Source organism: Oncorhynchus gorbuscha, linkage group LG10 (genome assembly GCF_021184085.1).
Source record: "Oncorhynchus gorbuscha isolate QuinsamMale2020 ecotype Even-year linkage group LG10, OgorEven_v1.0, whole genome shotgun sequence".
Classification (NCBI taxonomy): domain Eukaryota; kingdom Metazoa; phylum Chordata; class Actinopteri; order Salmoniformes; family Salmonidae; genus Oncorhynchus; species Oncorhynchus gorbuscha.
In genome coordinates, this window is record NC_060182.1 from 96,274,009 (window position 1) to 96,294,145 (window position 20,137).

The following is a 20,137-nucleotide window of genomic DNA, read 5'->3' on the forward strand; positions in this document are numbered from 1 at the left end:
GTATGTAAACTTCTGACCCACTGGAATTGTGAAACACTGAATTATAAGTGTAATAATCTGTCCGTAAACAATTGTTGGTAAAATGACTTGTTTAGGACATCTACTTTGTTCTTGACACAACTTGCCAAAACTATAGTTTGTTAACAAGAAATTTGTGGTTGTGGAAAAACGAATTTTAATGACTCCAACCTAAGTGTATGTAAACTTCCAACTTCAACTAATATATATATATATATATATATATATATATATATATATATATATATATATATATATATACAGTGGGGAGAACAAGTATTTGATACACTGCCGATTTTGCATGTTTTCCTACTTACAAAGCATGTAGAGGTCTGTAATTTTTATCATAGATACACTTCAACTGTGAGAGACGGAATCTAAAACAAAAATCCAGAAAATCACATTGTAGGATTTTTAAGTAATTAATTTGTATTTGATACATCAGAAAAGCAGAACGGAAAATTTGGTACAGAAACCTTTGTTTGCAATTACAGAGATCATACGTTTCCTGTAGTTCTTGATCAGGTTTGCACACACTGCAGCAGGGATTTTGGCCCACTCCTCCATACAGACCTTCTCCAGATCCTTCAGGTTTCGGGGCTGTCGCTGGGCAATACGGACTTTCAGCTCCCTCCAAAGATTTTCTATTGGGTTCAGGTCTGGAGACTGGCTAGGCCACTCCAGGACCTTGAGATGCTTCTTACGGAGCCACTCCTTAGTTGCCATGGCTGTGTGATTCGGGTCGTTGTCATGCTGGAAGACCCAGCCACGACCCATCTTCAATGCTCTTACTGGGGTTGTTGGTCAAGAGGTTGTTGGTTGTTGGTCAAGATCTTGCGATACATGGCCCCATCCATCCTCCCCTCAATACGGTACAGTCGTCCTGTCCCCTTTGCAGAAAAGTATCCCCAAAGAATGTTTCCACCTCCATGCTTCAAGGTTGGGATGGTGTTCTTGGGGTTGTACTCATCCTTCTTCCCCCAAACACAGCGAGTGGAGTTTAGACCAAAAATCTCTATTTTTGTCTCATCAGACCACATGACCTTCTCCCATTCCTCCTCTGGATCATCCAGATGGTCATTGGCAAACCTCCGACGGGCCTGGAGCAGGGGGACCTTGCGTGCGCTGCAGGATTTTAATCCATGACGGCGTAGTGTGTTACTAATGGTTTTCTTTGAGACTGGTGGTCCCAGCTCTCTTCAGGTCATTGACCAGGTCCTGCAGTGTAGTTCTGGGCTGATTCCTCACCTTCCTCATGATTATTGATGCCCCACGAGGTCAGATCTTGCATGGAGCCCCAGACTGAGGGTGATTGACCGTCATCTTGAACTTCTTCCATTTTCTAATAATTGCACCAACAGTTGTTGCCTTCTCACCAAGCTGCTTGCCTATTGTCCTGTAGCCCATCCCAGCCTTGTGCAGGTCTACAATTTTATCCCTGATGTCCTTACACAACTCTCTGGTCTTGGCCATTGTGGAGAGGTTGGAGTCTGTTTGAGTGTGTGGACAGGTGTCTTTTATACAGGTTATGAGTTCAAACAGGTGCAGTTAATATAGGTAATGAGTGGAGAACAGGAGTGCTTCTTAAAGAAAGACTAACAGGTCTGTGAGATACAGAATTCTTACTGGTAAGTAGGTGATCAAATACTTATGTCATGCAATAAAATGCAAATTAATTACTTAAAAATCATACAATGTGATTTTCTGGATTTTTGTTTTAGATTCCTTCTCTCACAGTTGAAGTGTACCTATGATAAACATGACAGACCTCTACATGCTTTGTAAGTAGGAAAACCTGCAAAATTCAAAGTGTATCAAATACTTGTTCTCCCCACTGTATATAAATATTAAATATTTTGTATCTTTGGAAAAGGACCCGTAAGTAAGCATTTCACTGTTAAAGACGCTACATTGTCAAGCCATTATCTGCATTGTCCGTGCAGCATTTACAGTGATCTGGCCTCTGCATTCACACTTCTGGTGCTTCACGACGCAGCGCAGAGCTGTTGTCAAGGAAGTGGTCAAGGAAGGGAGTTTGTGTTTATACAGGACTTCCCGCCCACACCTACAAATCAACCAATTGTGTCAATTCTGGGCGATATGGAACCCTGCGCATTGTTCCAAAATTTGGGAGTCGCACATGGATGCAGTACGGAGCTCAATTTAGCGTCGGCATTTCCAACCGGAGGCTCCGCAATTTCGTCACACTCACCCATACAGTCCCTCCCCACCACATTTTCGCATCAACCATAAATTGGATTTTTAGTCTACACCCTTATTTAAAAAGCATGTGACAAAATAACATTTGATTTGAAAGGCCTCACATAAAATAATTACAACTCAGAAGCTTGTCGTTTCCACCACCATCAATTTATTAAATCTTTTTAGCTTAAATTGTTCTGGGGGAAAAAGAAATGGAATAAAAACAATGAAATAATTACAAAAAAAATGGAAAATAAAAACTTGATCAGATAACAGATCATATTCACAGGCTTGATTAAAAATTAAATAAAAAAAGTATGTCAGATGAGTGCACTGCTTTTAAACCAGAGCCCTGGGAGGTTACGGCTACAGTATAGATAGAATAGGGTTTCCATTTGTGACACACAAACAGATCAATGTCTCGTTCTACTGCAAAACCACTGGATTCAGAACTACAGTTCGATTTAAAACGAAAGAAGTTCAGGACACCCCGGTCATTTTGTCACAGGAGGATTCCCTGATTTCCTGTTTATTACCTTTTAAAAATTCCAAGAGTTTTCCAACCAGGATTTCTGGAAACAGGGAGATTTATAGACCGTCCCTGGAATTTTGGAATTCTCTGGGGAGGAGGAGCCACAAATATCCATCCAATCCTCTGGGGAGGAGGAGCCACAAATATCCATCCAATCCTCTGGGGAGGAGGAGCCACAAATATCCATCCAATCTTCTGGGGAGGAGGAGCCACAAATATCCATCCAATCCTCTGGGGAGGAGGAGCCACAAATATCCATTACTATAGCTAGACCCATGACTGACCCATCTATACATTACCCACAGCCATGACCTGTGGTACCATCATTCATCACTGTGATCAAATTATCACCTACTAACTACAGTGCTTGTGCAAAAAAGAAAAGAAAATGGGAGATCAATCATTTTCATTGAAAAATATAATTTAAGGAGAAAAATTAGGAGATGACACTGTCCAAAGTGATAAAATACAAAATAAAAAAATATTACCAGAAAAATAAAAACAATGACAATGAAAAAGACAGAAAGTTGAATGTAGTTAAGTACTCATGAGTACTAACAAGTACTATTGAGTCCTACCGAGTACTAGACCAGTACTATTATAGCAAGGAGACTTGAGAGAGCAGAGCTGTAGTAAGCAGAGGCAACCTGGGGTGTAATTCATTAATGGAACATCGTACCAAACATTTGCTTCAAACGGGGAAAAAAAGAAAAAGTTTTGCAAATCAAAAATGAGTTTCTATTGGACAAATTCAGGTAGGTCCCGCCCAGTTTCCGTTCGGTTTCCGTTCGGTTCCTAATGAACAAACCCTTGGATACCCCTCGACTATCAGCTCCATCACTGCTTCTGCCCACAGGATCCACATTGGATTGTTGCTGCGATGAGGATCGACTATTTACAGTGAGATGCACATCCAAGCCAGTCAACCGACAAAAAAAGAAGTAAAACAGCTGTCCATTCAAACAAAAACACATCGTCATGGAAATCAGACTCCAGCTGTGAGCTGTGTATACTGTTATATTCTTAATAGATATATGTTATCTGTAATACAATTGCTTGTATACACGTTACACATTGACTCATTCTCATTGTAGCTAGCTAGTAGCGTCTGTGCCTCTGGCAAAAACAATCACATAAAACTCTTCTGTTAAGATTTCCAAAGCTATTTAAAATATACCTTAATGCATAAAAAATAAAGATTTTGTCATTCTGTCACTTCTGATTTTGAAGTTTTATATGAGAACCTCTGGTCTGGAAGCTCAGTTCTCTTTCAGTACTGCAGTCTTTCTGCCTGCCGGGTGGCCGGGAGAGCAGATCATACTCCAGCCACCTGGGGGCGCTGTGAGCTGGACCAGGAGAGGGAGGCAGCGGGGTAGGGGAAGGAGCCGTAACCCCTACTACAGTCATTATGGTCTCTCCAGAGCTGGTTGGTTGGGGATGACTGGTTGGGGATGACAGGTTGGGGATGACTGGTTGGGGATGGCTGGTTGGGGATGGCTGGTTGGGGATGACTGGTTGGGGATGACTGGTTGGGGATGACTGGTTGGGGATGACTGGTTGGGGATCATAAGGTGAATGCACCAATTTGTAAGTCGCTCTGGATAAGAGCGTCTGCTAAATGACTTAAATGTAAATGTAAATGGATGACTGGTTGGGGATGACTGGTTGGGGATGACTGGTTGGGGATGACTGGTTGGGGATGACTGGTTGGGGCTGGCTGGTTGGGGATGGCTGGTTGGGGATGGCTGGTTGGGGATGGCTGGTTGGGGATGGCTGGTTGGGGCTGGCTGGTTGGGGCTGGCTGGTTGGGGATGGCTGGTTGGGGCTTGAGGCTGACTGGTTGGTGCTTGGTTGAGGCTGACTGGTTGGTGCTTGGTTGAGGCTGACTGGTTGGTGCTTGGTTGAGGCTGACTGGTTGGGGCTGGTTGAGGCTGACTGGTTGGGGCTGGTTGAGGCTGACTGGTTGGGGCTGGTTGAGGCTGACTGGTTGGGGCTGGTTGAGGCTGACTGGTTGGGGCTGGTTGAGGCTGGTTGAGGCTGACTGGTTGGGGCTGGATGAGGCTGACTGGTTGGGGCTGGTTGAGGCTGACTGGTTGGGGCTGGGTGGTGGCTGACTGGTTGGGGCTGGTTGGGAGGCTGACTGGTTGGGGCAAGTTGGGAGGCTGACTGGGAGGCTGGTTGAGAGGCTGGTTGGGGCTCTAGGACTCCACAGGGTTATCATGTCCACCCAAAGAAACTAAACCCACAATATGCCTGGTAAGCAGCAGCACCTCAATAATTCTGTCTCTCCATGACCTCACATTGCTGCCAGCAGCTTCACCCCAACTTATAGATGTACCCATCCATTGCCCTCCTCCTCCCTCAGGTCCCCCCACAAAGCCAGACCAGGCGGATGGAGAGACTGAGAGAGAGAGGCTACCTCCTCCTCTCTTCCCAACCTGCACAATCAACAGAACAGCCTCCTTTCCTCTCCTCCCTAGTCCACCTACCCCCAGTCCTCCCCCTCCACCAGTCCTCCACCTACCCCCAGTCCTCCACCTACCCCCAGTCCTCCACCTACCCCCAGTCCTCCGCCTACCCCCAGTCCTCCGCCTACCCCCAGTCCTCCGCCTACCCCCAGTCCTCCGCCTAGTCCTCCGCCTACCCCCAGTCTCTCAGTCTCTAGAGCTGGATCTCAAAGGTTGTGTGGAGCTCGGAGGAGAAGGGGTTAGTGGGCGACGGCGTGGTGTGCTGACGGGACCGACTCTCCAGGGAGGCCCACTTGGCCTCGAAGGGGTCGGCCGCGGCCTGGAGCTGCGAGGCCAGGGGAGGGGCCCGGGAGGACTGAGGGGGCAGGAGGGGAGGGGCCGGGGAGGACTGAGGGGGCAGGAGAGGAGGGGCCGGGGAGGACTGAGGGGGCAGGAGAAGAGGGGCCCAGCTGTCAGCTCTGCCCCCATTGAAGGCTACACTACCATTGGGTGGCTGAAGGGGGACAGGCAGGGGCATCGAGGGTTGCTGGTGGGGGTTGTTGTAAGGATCATACTGGGGGATGGGGTACGCCTGGGGCTGGGGGGTTGAACCAAACAAATAGGCTACCATCTGAGAGGAGGTGATGCCCACCACGGGCACACTGGGCTCGGCATCAGGCAGCCCGTTGGACATTGGGTAGGCAGGCTGGCGAGGGGCCAGGGAGGACATGAAGGCCACGGGAGCAACAGATGGCACAGGCATGGGGGCAGAGAAGGGCTGGCCTGTGGGTAGTGTGGTTGAGAATGCCTGGGTTTGGGTGGTGGACAAGGCTGGCGGGTTTGGGGTGAGGAACGGTTGGAAGGGGGGGGTGGACGCGGGCTGCAGAGCGCAGATAGACTTGGTGACCTCCTCGAGCCAGCGGTCAGCCTCGGACGGCGTGCGGCGGTGGGACGGGTGCGATGGGGACGCCGTGGTGGAGGGTGGAGCTACAATCACTGGGGTTGTCCAATCAGCTCCTGTTGGGAGGAAACACCAGAGAATGTTTGGGAGAGACTAATTAGCACAGACTCGTAGATATAATTGTGCATTTAACACTGTGACAGATATAAAGATATAAAGAGCATCATCAATAGATTTGATTGACGACAACAATCATGACGTCGTTAACTTGCTAAACACTCGTCTCATTGTCAGACCTGCTGTGGAATCCAGTCTGTCTGTGTTCTGGTGTCTCAGTCCATAGAAACAGAACCAGTCTGTCTGTTCTGGTCTGGTGTCTCAGTCCATAGAAACAGAACCAGTCTGTCTGTGTTCTGGTCTGGTGTCTCAGTCCATAGAAACAGAACCAGTCAGTCTGTGGTCTGGTGTCTCAGTCCATAGAAACAGAACCAGTCTGTCTGTGTTCTGGTCTGGTGTCTCTGGTCTGGTGTCTCAGTCCATAGAAACAGAACCAGTCCGTCTGTGTTCTGGTCTGGTGTCTCAGTCCATAGAAAAAGAACCAGTCCGTCTGTGGTCTGGTGTCTCAGTCCATAGAAACAGAACCAGTCCGTCTGTGGTCTGGTGTCTCAGTCCATAGAAACAGAACCAGTCAGTCTGTGTTCTGGTCTGGTGTCTCAGTCCATAGAAACAGAACCAGTCTGTCTGTGTTCTGGTCTGGTGTCTCAGTCCATAGAAACAGAACCAGTCCGTCTGTGTTCTGGTCTGGTGTCTCAGTCCATAGAAACAGAACCAGTCCGTCTGTGTTCTGGTCTGGTGTCTCAGTCCATAGAAACAGAACCAGTCCGTCTGTGGTCTGGTGTCTCAGTCCATAGAAACAGAACCAGTCAGTCTGTGTTCTGGTCTGGTGTCTCTGGTCTGGTGTCTCAGTCCATAGAAACAGAACCAGTCTGTCTGTTCTGGTCTGGTGTCTCAGTCCATAGAAACAGAACAACCACTGTAGTAGCCAAACACCAAGGGTCTGGAGGCTTCTATGCTCCAGTCCTTACCTGGGTGTGCGGAGGAAGAGGCAGCTGAGGTATGTTGCCCTGCTTGGCAGTGGGGGCTCGGGGTCTTGGCCCAGGGGTTAGTGTCTCGAGCAGGTAGTGGAGGGGGCAGTGCTGGAGAGGTAGCAGCAACAACAGCAACAGGAGGGAAGGCAGGACCGGTGCCGTTCCCTACGGCAGAGGGAATAGCAAACAGGACAGCAAAGAGAGAGGAAATAACATGATGAGAGGGGCAGGTAGACGTGGTGGTATTAGATGGACGTGGTGGTATTAGATGGACGTGGTGGTATTAGATGGACGTGGTGGTATTAGATGGACGTGGTGGTATTAGATGGACGTGGTGGTATTAGATGGACGTGGTGGTATTAGATGGACGTGGTGGTATTAGATGGACGTGGTGGTATTAGATGGACGTGGTGGTATTAGATGGACGTGGTGGTATTAGATGGACGTGGTGGTATTAGATGGACGTGGTGGTATTAGATGGACGTGGTGGTATTAGATGGACGTGGTGGTATTAGATGGACAGGTAGACGTGGTGGTATTAGATGGACGTGGTGGTATTAGATGGACGTGGTGGTATTAGATGGACGTGGTGGTATTAGATGGACGTGGTGGTATTAGATGGACATGGTGGTATTAGATGGACGTGGTGGTATTAGATGGACGTGGTGGTATTAGATGGACGTGGTGGTATTAGATGGACAGGTAGACGTGGTGGTATTAGATGGACAGGTAGACGTGGTGGTATTAGATGGACGTGGTGGTATTAGATGGACGTGGTGGTATTAGATGGACGTGGTGGTATTAGATGGACGTGGTGGTATTAGATGGACAGGTAGACGTGGTGGTATTAGATGGACAGGTAGGTGGTATTAGATGGACGTGGTGGTATTAGATGGACAGGTGGTGGTATTAGATGGAGACGTGGTGGTATTAGATGGACAGGTAGACGTGGTATATAGATGGACAGGTGGTGGTATTAGATGGACAGGTAGACGTGGTATTAGATGGACAGGTAGGTGGTGGTATTAGATGGGCACGTGGGTGGTATTAGATGGACGTGGTGGTATTAGATGGACAGGTAGACGTGGTGGTATTAGATGGAGAGGTAGACGTGGTGGTATTAGATAGACGTGGTGGTATTAGATGGACAGGTAGACGTGGTGGTATTAGACGGGCAGGTAGACGTGGTGGTATTAGATGGGCAGGTAGACGTGGTGGTATTAGATGGACAGGTAGACGTGGTGGTATTAGACGGGCAGGTAGACGTGGTGGTATTAGATAGACGTGGTGGTATTAGATAGACGTGGTGGTATTAGATGGGCAGGTAGACGTGGTGGTTTTAGATGGACAGGTAGACGTGGTGGTATTAGACGGGCAGGTAGACGTGGTGGTATTAGATAGACAGATAGACGTGGTGGTATGAGACGGACAGGTAGACGTGGCGGTATTAGATGGACAGGTAGACGTGGCGGTATGAGATGGACAGGTAGACGTGGCGGTATGAGATGGACAGGTAGACGTGGTGGTATTAGATGGGCACGTAGACGTGGTGGTATTAGATAGACGTGGTGGTATTAGATGGACAGGTAGACGTGGTGGTATTAGATGGAGAGGTAGACGTGGTGGTATTAGATAGACGTGGTGGTATTAGATGGACAGGTAGACGTGGTGGTATTAGATGGACAGGTAGACGTGGTGGTATTAGATGGACAGGTAGACGTGGTGGTATTAGATGGGCAGGTAGACGTGGTGGTATTAGATAGACGTGGTGGTATTAGATAGACGTGGTGGTATTAGATAGACGTGGTGGTATTAGATAGACGTGGTGGTATTAGATGGGCAGGTATTAGATGGACGTGGTGGTTTTAGATGGACAGGTAGACGTGGTGGTATTAGATGGACAGGTAGACGTGGTGGTATTAGATGGACAGATAGACGTGGTGGTATTAGATGGACAGGTAGACATGGTGGTATTAGATGGACAGGTAGACGTGGTGGTATTAGATGGACAGGTAGAGATGGTGGTAAGAGATGGACAGGTAGACGTGGTGGTATTAGATGGACAGGTAGACGTGGTGGTATTAGATGGACAGGTAGATGTGGTGGTATTAGATAGACGTGGTGGTATTAGATAGACGTGGTGGTATTAGATAGACGTGGTGGTATTAGATAGACGTGGTGGTATTAGATAGACGTGGTGGTATTAGATAGACGTGGTGGTATTAGATAGACATGGTGGTATTAGATAGACGTGGTGGTATTAGATGGACAGGTAGACGTGGTGGTATTAGATGGACAGGTAGACGTGGTGGTATTAGATGGACAGGTAGACGTGGTGGTATGAGATAGACGTGGTGGTATTAGATAGACGTGGTGGTATTAGATGGGACAGGTAGACGTGGTGGTATTAGATGGACAGGTAAACGTGGTGGTATGAGATAGACGTGGTGGTATTAGATAGACGTGGTGGTATTAGATGGGACAGGTAGACGTGGTGGTATTAGATGGACAGGTAGACGTGGTGGTATTAGATGGACAGGTAGACGTGGTGGTATTAGATGGACAGGTAGACGTGGTGGTATTAGATAGACGTGGTGGTAGGATAGACGTGGTGGTATTAGATAGGGATTAGATAGACGTGGTGGTATTAGATGGGACAGGTAGACGTGGTGGTATTAGATGGACAGGTAGACGTGGTGGTATTAGATGGACAGGTAGACGTGGTGGTATTAGATAGACGTGGTGGTATTAGATAGACGTGGTGGTATTAGATAGACGTGGTGGTATTAGATAGACGTGGTGGTATTAGATAGACGTGGTGGTATTAGATGGACAGGTAGACGTGGTGGTATTAGATGGACAGGTAAACGTGGTGGTATGAGATAGACGTGGTGGTATTAGATAGACGTGGTGGTATTAGATGGACAGGTAGACGTGGTGGTATTAGATGGACAGGTAAACGTGGTGGTATTAGATAGACGTGGTGGTATTAGATGGACAGGTAGACGTGGTGGTATTAGATGGACAGGTAGACGTGGTGGTATTAGATGGACAGGTAAACGTGGTGGTATGAGATAGACGTGGTGGTATTAGATAGACGTGGTGGTATTAGATAGACGTGGTGGTATTAGATAGACGTGGTGGTATTAGATGGGACATATAGACGTGGTGGTATTAGATGGGACAGGTAGACGTGGTGGTATTAGATGGGACAGGTAGACGTGGTGGTATTAGATAGACGTGGTGGTATTAGATGGGACAGGTAGGTGGTGGTATTAGATAGACGTGGTGGTATTAGATAGACGTGGTGGTATTAGATGGGACAGGTAGACGTGGTGGTATTAGATGGGACAGGTAGACGTGGTGGTATTAGATGGACAGGTAGACGTGGTGGTATTAGATGGACAGGTAGACGTGGTGGTATTAGATAGACGTGGTGGTATTAGATGGGACAGGTAGACGTGGTGGTATTAGATAGACGTGGTGGTATTAGATAGACGTGGTGGTATTAGATAGACGTGGTGGTATTAGATGGGACATATAGACGTGGTGGTATTAGATGGGACAGGTAGACGTGGTGGTATTAGATGGGACAGGTAGACGTGGTGGTATTAGATAGACGTGGTGGTATTAGATGGGACAGGTAGACGTGGTGGTATTAGATGGGACGTGGTGGTATTAGATGGGACAGGTAGACGTGGTGGTATTAGATGGGACAGGTAGACGTGGTGGTATTAGATGGGACAGGTAGACGTGGTGGTATTAGATGGGACAGGTAGACGTGGTGGTATTAGATGGGACAGGTAGACGTGGTGGTATTAGATGGGACAGGTAGACGTGGTGGTATTAGATGGGACAGGTAGACGTGGTGGTATTAGATGGGACAGGTAGACGTGGTGGTATTAGATGGGACGTCTATACCACCACGGTTTGTTTCTTTTACATTCAGTTTTGTACAAAAATAAAATATTTCTGGTTATTGAAAATATATTTCACAGCAGGTTTAGATTACATAATGATTCTCTACACATTGCTTGTTTTGCCAGAAACTGAGATTTTAGCAACATGAAAATGGTGTGATTTCTGCATCATGGTTCCTTCAATAGGACGCTGACACTTACGGATGGATATTAACACACACCGACCGAGTGTCACACACCGACCGAGTGTCACACACCGACCGAGTGTCACACACCGACCGAGTGTCACCAGCACACACCGACCGAGAGTCACCAGCACACACACACAGACCGAGTGTCACACACCGACCGAGTGTCACACACCGACCGAGTGTCACCAGCACACACCGACCGAGAGTCACCAGCACACACAGACAGTGTCACACACCGACCGAGTGTCACCAGCACACACAGACCGAGTGTCACACACCGACCGAGTGTCACACACCACAGACCGAGTGTCACACACCGACCGAGTGTCACACACCGACCGAGTGTCACCAGCACACACAGACCGAGTGTCACACACCGACCGAGTGTCACACACCGACCGAGTGTCACCAGCACACACAGACCGAGTGTCACACACCGACCGAGTGTCACCAGCACACACAGACCGAGTGTCACCAGCACACACACACAGACAGACCAGCACACACAGACCGAGTGTCACACACCGACCGAGTGTCACCAGCACACACAGACCGAGTGTCACCAGCACACACACACAGACCGAGTGTCACACACCGACCGAGTGTCACACACCGACCGAGTGTCACCAGCACACACACACAGACCGAGTGTCACCAGCACACACACACAGACCGAGTGTCACACATCGACCGAGTGTCACACACCGACCGAGTGTCACCAGCACACACACACAGACCGAGTGTCACACACCGACCGAGTGTCACCAGCACACACACACAGACCGAGTGTCACCAGCACACACACACAGACCGAGTGTCACACATCGACCGAGTGTCACACAGACCGAGTGTCACACATCGACCGAGTGTCACACACCGACCGAGTGTCACCAGCACACACAGACCGAGTGTCACACACCGACCGAGTGTCACCAGCACACACACACAGTAGTAGTGTAATTTTGCGTAGCAACAGTTGAATCTGTCAGTGTAGTTACCTGGCTGAGCCCCTGGGGGCGCTACAGGTGACTGTGGGGAGGAAGCTGGTCGGGGCATGGGGGCCTGGGAGAAGGGGTCTTCAGGAGGCCCACTGAATGCTGAGGCGATCTGGGTACACAACGAGCTGATGCTGTCCCCCTCTCCCTCCATCTCCGGGACTGGAACACAAGAAAATAACATTTCAAAATTTGACCTCAGTCTTTTACCTGACCCGTCTTTTACCTGACCCGTCTTTTACCTGACCCGTCTTTTACCTGACCCGTCTTTTACCTGACCCGTCTTTTACCTGACCCGTCTTTTACCTGACCCGTCTTTTACCTGACCCGTCTTTTACCTGACCCGTCTTTTACCTGACCGTATTTTAAACATACTAGGGTTGTTGGCATTTCATCCAGACTGTATTTCAATGTTTAGCTGGTTAATTAGTGTGTTTTGTTGCACACCCCAAATGCCTGAGACACTTATCATGGCCTTCACTGGAGCAATTAAAAGTTAAGTTCCTTGCCCACTCCAGCCCCGTAGGCTCCGGGATTCAAACCAGCAACCTTTTGGTTAAAGGCCAAGTGCTCTAACGTCTCGATCACACCGCCGACATCGCGTTTTGGTACACCAGACAAACATTACTTTCCAATGGAATGCTGCAAGGTAAATGCAGCGTTCCCATTGGAAATTAATGTTTGTCTGGTGTACCAAAACGCGATGTCGGCGTGTGTGGTTGTATGCGTAGACTTGACAGAAATAGTAGCAGAAGGGGAACGTTTAAGCGTTGGACACATACCCACTAAAAAAATGTGGGATGACATCATGAACAAGATGGCGCCGAAGAACATGGCTGACGGTTTACAATCTACCAACCAATTTCGTTCCGTTTTTTTTCTTCATTTTGTGTAACTTATTGTGTACATAATGTTGCTGCTACCTTCTCTTATGACCGAAATTAACTTCTGGACATGAGAACAGCGATTACTCACAGCGGATTGGAAGAAAGGTTTTTCCTTAAACGGGTTTGACTGGAACAGGCCCTGATCCACGCCTTTTGCCTGAATAAAAGATGCAGGAAATAAGGGAACGCAGATCGGGTAGCCTGCTGAGAATCCGAGCGAGTAAACTCCCATTGCCATCTGTTCTTCTTGCTAACGTGCAATCACTGGAAAATACAAATTGATGACCTAGATTAAGATTATCCTACCAACGAGACGTCAAAAACGGTAACATCTTATGTTTCACCGAGATGTGGTTGAACGACGATACGGACAATATAGAGCTAGCTAGATTTTCCATACACCGGCAGAACAGAGACGCTACCTCTGGTAAGACGAGGGGTGGGGGTGTGGGTCTATTTGTCAATAACAGCTGGTGTGCGATGTCTAATATTAAAGAAGTCTCGAGGTATTGATCACCTGAGGTAGAGTACCTCATGATAAGCTGTAGACCACACTATCTACCAAGAGAGTCCCCATCTGTATTATTCGTAGCCATCTATTTACCGCCACAGACTGATGCTGGCACTAAGACCGCTCTCAAGCAGCTCTATTAGGCCATATGCAAAGAAGAAAACGCTCACCCAGAACCAACGCTCCTAGCAGCCGGGGACTTTAATGCAGGGAAACTTCATCAGTTTTACCACATTTTTACCAGCATGCTCAACCAGAGAAAAAAAAATCAATCCTAGACCACCTTTACTCCACATACAGAGATACGTACAAAGCTCTCACCCGCCCTCAATTTGGCAAATTTGACCATAATTATATCCCCCTGATTCCTGCTTAAAGGCAAAAACTAAAGCAGGAAGTACCAGTGACTCGGTCCATATGGAAGTGGTCAGATGACTCAGATGCTACGCTACACGACAAGACTGTGTTTTACTAGCACAGACTGGAATATGTTCCGAGATTCATCCAATGACATTGAAGAGTATACCACCTCAGTCATCGGCTGCAACAGTAAATGCATCAACGACGACATCCCCACAGTGACTGTACATACATATCTCAACCAGAAGCAATGGATTACAGGAAAAATCCACATTGAGCTAAAGGCTAGAGCTGCCGCTTTCAAGGAGCGGGAGACTAATCCGGGCGCTTATAACAAATCCCTCAGACAAACCATCAAACAAGAAAAGCGTCAATACAGGATTAAGATTGAATCCTCCTACACCGGCTCTGATGCTTGTCGGATGTGGCAGGAAAAACTATTACGGACTACAAAAGGAAACACAGACGTGAGCTTCCCAGTGATGCAAGGCTACCAGACGAGCTAAATACCTTTTATGCTCGCTTCGAGGCAAGCAACACTGAAGCATTCACGAGAGCACCAGCTGTTCTGGATGACTGTGTGATAACGCTCTCGGTAGCCGATATGAACAAAACCTTTAAAAAGGTCAACCTTTACAAAGCTGCAGGGCCAGACAGATTACTAGGACGTGTACTCAAAGCATGCATGGACCAAATTTCAAGTGTCTTCACTGACATTTTCAACTTCTACCTGTCAAGAGTCTGTAACACCTACACGTTTCAAGCAGACCACCATAGCCCCAGTGCCCAAGGAAGCGAAGGAAACCTTAAATGATTACCACCCCGTGGCACTCACGTCGGTAGCCATGAAGTGCTTTGAAAGGCTGGTCATGGCTCACATCAACAGCATCCTCCCAGACACCCTAAACAAACATTGAGGCCCCTCAGGGGTGTGCTCTTAGTCCCCTGCTGTACTCCCTTGTTCAACCATGACTGCGTGGCCAAACAAGACTCCAAACACCATCATCAAGTTTGCGGACGACAACAGTGCTAGGACTGATCACCGACAATGATGAGACGGCCTATAGGGAGGTGGTCAGAGAACTGGCAGTTTGGTGCCAGTACAAGAACCTTTCCCTCAATGTCAGCAAGACAAAGGAACTGATCGTGGACTACAGGAAAAGACCCTATTAACATCGACGGGACCGTAGTGGAGCGGGTCGAGAGTTAAGTTCCTTAGTGTCCACATCACCAACAAACCGTCATGGTCCAAACACAACAAGACAGTCGTGAAAAGGGCACGACAAAACCTTTTCACCCTCAGGAGACTGAAAAGATTTGGCATGGGTCCCCAGACCCTCAAAAAGTTGAACAGCTGCACCATCGAGAGCATCCTGACCGGTTGCATCACCGCCTGGTATGGCAACAGCTCGGCATCCGACCGTAAGGCACTACAGAGGATAGTGCGAACGGCCCAGTACATCACTGGGGCCAAGCTTCCTGCCATCCAGGACCTATATAATAGGCGGTATCAGAGGAAACACCATAAAATGGGTCAGAGACTCACCGAAGTTAGACTGTTTTCTCTGCTACCGCACGGCAAGCAGTACCGGAACACCAAGTCTATGACCAAAAGGCTCCTCAACATCTTCTACCCCCAAGCCATAAAACTGCTGAACAATTAATCAAATGGCCCCCGGACAATTTACACTGACCCCCCCTCCATTTTGTACACTGCTGCTACTCGCTGTTTATTATCTATGCATAGTCACTTCACCCCCACCTACATGTACAGATGACCTCAACTATCGCCCGCACATTGACTCGGTACCGGTACCCCTTGTATATAGCCTCGTTATTGTTATTGTGTTACTTTTTATGATTACTTTTATTATAACCATGTGTATGTGACAAATAAAATTGTATTTTTTATTTGAGTCTACTTGGTAAATATTTTCTTAACTCTTCTTGAACTGTTGGTTAAGGACTCGTTAGTAAGCGTTTCACGGTAAGGTCTACACTTGTTGTATTCGGCGCATGTGACTAATAAAGTTTGATTTGATTTGACGACAGAATTTCTTACATTAATGGAATGACTGTCTGATGGGAGGCAGTAACCTGGAGGCTACCTGCCTATATAAAGGGGCAGTACCTGTGTTCTTCATGGGGAAGTCAGACTTCCTCTGCATGGTAGAGGGAAGATCGTTCATCCTGAGGGACAGCTGCCGTTTGAAGGGAGAGGAGTTGTTGTTGAGGGCAGGGAACCCTCTGAAGGAACCCTGTCTGGCCAGGGCCTCCACTGGAGCGTGTCTGCGGGGGATAACCTGGAGGCCCAGGGTGCTCTCCATGCCCAGGGGAGGGGAGGAGGAGGGGGACCCTGGTAGAGGGGCCACAGCCTGGTTTACCACACCCACACCGGGACCCGAGGAGAGAGGCATTGCAGACTTGACACCACTCTCCGCTGTGGGAAGAGGAGGAATGTAAAGGTGACAAAATTAGATCCATCAGGTAGACCAGGGGTCGGCAACATCACTCTCCGCTGTGGGAAGAGGAGGAATGTAAAGGTGACAACATTAGATCCATCAGGTAGACCAGGGGTCGGCAACATCACTCTCCGCTGTGGGAAGAGGAGGAATGTAAAGGTGACAACATTAGATCCATCAGGTAGACCAGGGGTCGGCAACATCACTCTCCGCTGTGGGAAGAGGAGGAATGTAAAGGTGACAACATTAGATCCATCATGTAGACCAGGGGTCGGCAACAGGCCCCAAAAGTTAATTTCAGTTTTTGGTCAAAAAAGACAATAAAAATCCCCATGCATTCAGCTAAAAATGAGGGAAAAATAGAAAATATATGTTTAAGTAGCCCCACGAAAGAAAAAAAAGAGAGACATATGTGATCACGTCTGAATGTAGTCAAGGTGTACATTTTTTTACATTTTCAAATAAAATCATTTTTTTTGGCTTAGTTATTGTTATTTGAAGTGTACAAATTAATAGAATTATGTTCCAGCTCCCTGACCATCTGCTCCAACAGTGAAATCTAGTTGCCTGCCCCCGATGTAGACGCTGGGCAACGATAAGTACACACACACACACACACACACACACACACACACACACACACACACACACACACACACACACACACACACACACACACACACACACACACACACACACACACACACACACACACACACACACACACACACACACACACACACACCTTTCTTGTCCTGCAACTGCCTCATGACCTCTTCTCGCTCCGCGGCTTCCGTCGCCGTGGTAACTCGGAACGAGCCCTCCCTGGTGAAGGTGGTTCTGTTGGCGTCGAAGGTTGCTGTGACACCACACTCCTTCTCCCTCTTCTGTTTCCTCTCCAGACAGGCAGCGAAGGCACAGCCCACCGCGTGGCTCAGACGCTCTCCCTTAACACCACGTTAACACCCCGTTAGGTTAAGGGTTATGGGCTGGTTTAGGGGTTAGGAGGTGGGGTTTAGGGGTTAGGAGGTGGGGTTTAGGGTAAGGGTTATGGGCTGGTTTAGGGGTTAGGGGGTGGGGTTTAGGGTAAGGGTTATGGGCGGGGTTAGGGGGTGGGGTTTAGGGTAAGGGTTATGGGCGGGGTTAGGGGTTAGGAGGTGGGGTTTAGGGTAATGGTTATGGGCTGGTTTAGGGGTTAGGAGGTGAGGTTTAGGGTAAGGGTTATGAGCTGGTTTAGGGGTTAGGAGGTGGGGTTTAGGGTAAGGGTCATGGGCTGGTTTAGGGGTTAGGAGGTGGGGTTTAGGGTAAGGGTTATGGGCTGGTTTAGGGGTTAGGAGGTGGGGTTTAGGGTAACAGGTTAAGGTCTGATTTAGGGGTTAGGGTAACAGGCTAGGGTCTGGTTTAAGGGTTAGGGTAACAGGTTAGGTTCTGGTTTAGGGGTGAGGGTCTGGTTTAGGGGTTAGGGTAACAGGTTAGGGTCTGGTTTAGGGGTTAGCGTAACAGGTTAGGTTCTGGTTTAGGGGTGAGGGTCTGGTTTAGGGGTTAGGATAACAGGATAGGGTCTGGTTTTGTGGTTAGGGTAACAGGTTAGGGCCTGGGTTAGGGGAGAGGGTCTGGTTTAGGGGTTAGGGTAACAGGTTAGGGTATGGTTTAGGGGTGAGGGTAACAGGTTAGGGTCTGGTTTAGTAGTTAGGGTAACAGGTTAGGGTCTGGTTTAGGGGTGAGGGTAACAGGTTAGGGTCTGGTTTAGGGGTGAGGGTAACAGGTTAGGGTCTGGTTTAGGGGTGAGGGTAACAGGTTAGGGCCTGGTTTAGGGGCGAGGGTCTGGTTTAGGGGTGAGGGTAACAGGTTAGGGTTTGGTTTTGGGGTGAGGGTAACAGGTTAGGGTCTGGTTTTGGGGTGAGGGTAACAGGTTAGGGTCTGGTTTAGGGGTGAGGGTAACAGGTTAGGGTCTGGTTTAGGGGTGAGGGTAACAGGTTAGGGTCTGGTTTAGGGGTGAGGGTAACAGGTTAGGGTCTGGTTTAGGGGTGAGGGTAACAGGTTAGGGTCTGGTTTAGGGGTGAGGGTAACAGGTTAGGGTCTGGTTTAGGGGTGAGGGTCTGGTTTAGGGGTTAGGGTAACAGGTTAGGATCTGGTTTAGGTGTTAGGGTAACAGGTTAGGGTCTGGTTTAGGGGTGAGGGTAACAGGTTAGGGCCTGGTTTAGGGGTTAGGGTAAGAAGTTAGGGTCTGGTTTAGGATTAGGGTCTGGTTTTGTGGTTAGGGTAACAGGTTAGGGCCTGGGTCAGGGGTGAGGGTCTGGTTTAGGGGTTAGGGTAACAGGTTAGGGTCTGGTTTTGGGGTGAGGGTAACAGGTTAGGGCCTGGGTTAGGGGTGAGGGTCTGGTTTAGGGGTTAGGGTAACAGGTTAGGGTCTGGTTTTGGGGTGAGGGTAACAGGTTAGGGTCTGGTTTAGGGGTGAGGGTAACAGGTTAGGGTCTGGTTTAGGGGTGAGGGTCTGGTTTAGGGGTTAGGGTAACAGGTTAGGATCTGGTTTAGGTGTTAGGGTAACAGGTTAGGGTCTGGTTTAGGGGTGAGGGTAACAGGTTAGGGTCTGGTTTAGGGGTGAGGGTAACAGGTTAGGGTCTGGTTTAGGGGTGAGGGTAACAGGTTAGGGTCTGGTTTAGGGGTGAGGGTAACAGGTTAGGGTCTGGTTTAGGGGTGAGGGTCTGGTTTAGGGGTTAGGGTAACAGGTTAGGATCTGGTTTAGGTGTTAGGGTAACAGGTTAGGGTCTGGTTTAGGGGTGAGGGTAACAGGTTAGGGCCTGGTTTAGGGGTTAGGGTAAGAGGTTAGGGTCTGGTTTAGGGGTTAGGGTCTGGTTTTGTGGTTAGGGTAACAGGTTAGGGCCTGGGTTAGGGGTGAGGGTCTGGTTTAGGGGTTAGGGTAACAGGTTAGGGTCTGGTTTTGGGGTGAGGGTAACAGGTTAGGGCCTGGGTTAGGGGTGAGGGTCTGGTTTAGGGGTTAGGGTAACAGGTTAGGATCTGGTTTAGGTGTTAGGGTAACAGGTTAGGGTCTGGTTTAGGGGTGAGGGTAACAGGTTAGGGCCTGGTTTAGGGGTTAGGGTAAGAGGTTAGGGTCTGGTTTAGGGGTTAGGGTCTGGTTTTGTGGTTAGGGTAACAGGTTAGGGCCTGGGTTAGGCGTGAGGGTCTGGTTTTGGGGTTAGGAGGTGGGGTTTAGGGTAAGGGTTATGGGCTGGTTTAGGGGTTAGGGGGTGGGGTTTAGGGTAAGGGTTATGGGCTGGTTTAGGGGTTAGGAGGTGGGGTTTAGGGTAAGGGTTATGGGCTGGTTTAGGGGTTAGGAGGTGGGGTTTAGGGTAACAGGCTAGGGTCTGGTTTAAGGGTTAGGGTAACAGGTTAGGTTCTGGTTTAGGGGTGAGGGTAACAGGTTAGGGCCTGGGTTAGGGGAGAGGGTCTGGTTTAGGGGTTAGGGTAACAGGTTAGGGCCTGGGGTTAGGGGTCAGGGTCTGGTTTAGGGGTTAGGGTAACAGGTTAGGGTCTGGTTTAGGGGTTAGCGTAACAGGTTAGGTTCTGGTTTAGGGGTGAGGGTCTGGTTTAGGGGTTAGGATAACAGGATAGGGTCTGGTTTT

The 20,137-nt window shown here is 48.6% G+C and overlaps 1 protein-coding gene across 2 annotated transcripts in view; it reads right to left on the minus strand.

The window, feature by feature from the left end:
- Window positions 1-5,322: 5,322 nt before the first annotated feature.
- The window catches only part of numb (NUMB endocytic adaptor protein), a 36,245-nt gene continuing 21,430 nt past the window's right edge, over window positions 5,323-20,137 (minus strand). For both annotated transcript variants that reach the window (XM_046367565.1, XM_046367564.1), the window contains 5 exons: window positions 17,260-17,461; window positions 16,184-16,492; window positions 12,298-12,456; window positions 7,186-7,353; window positions 5,323-6,216 (listed from right to left, as the gene is read on the minus strand). In XM_046367565.1, the coding sequence (XP_046223521.1) occupies window positions 5,414-6,216; window positions 7,186-7,353; window positions 12,298-12,456; window positions 16,184-16,492; window positions 17,260-17,461 (1,641 nt within the window). In that variant the 3' untranslated portion in view covers window positions 5,323-5,413. The remainder of the gene's footprint in view (window positions 6,217-7,185; window positions 7,354-12,297; window positions 12,457-16,183; window positions 16,493-17,259; window positions 17,462-20,137) is intronic.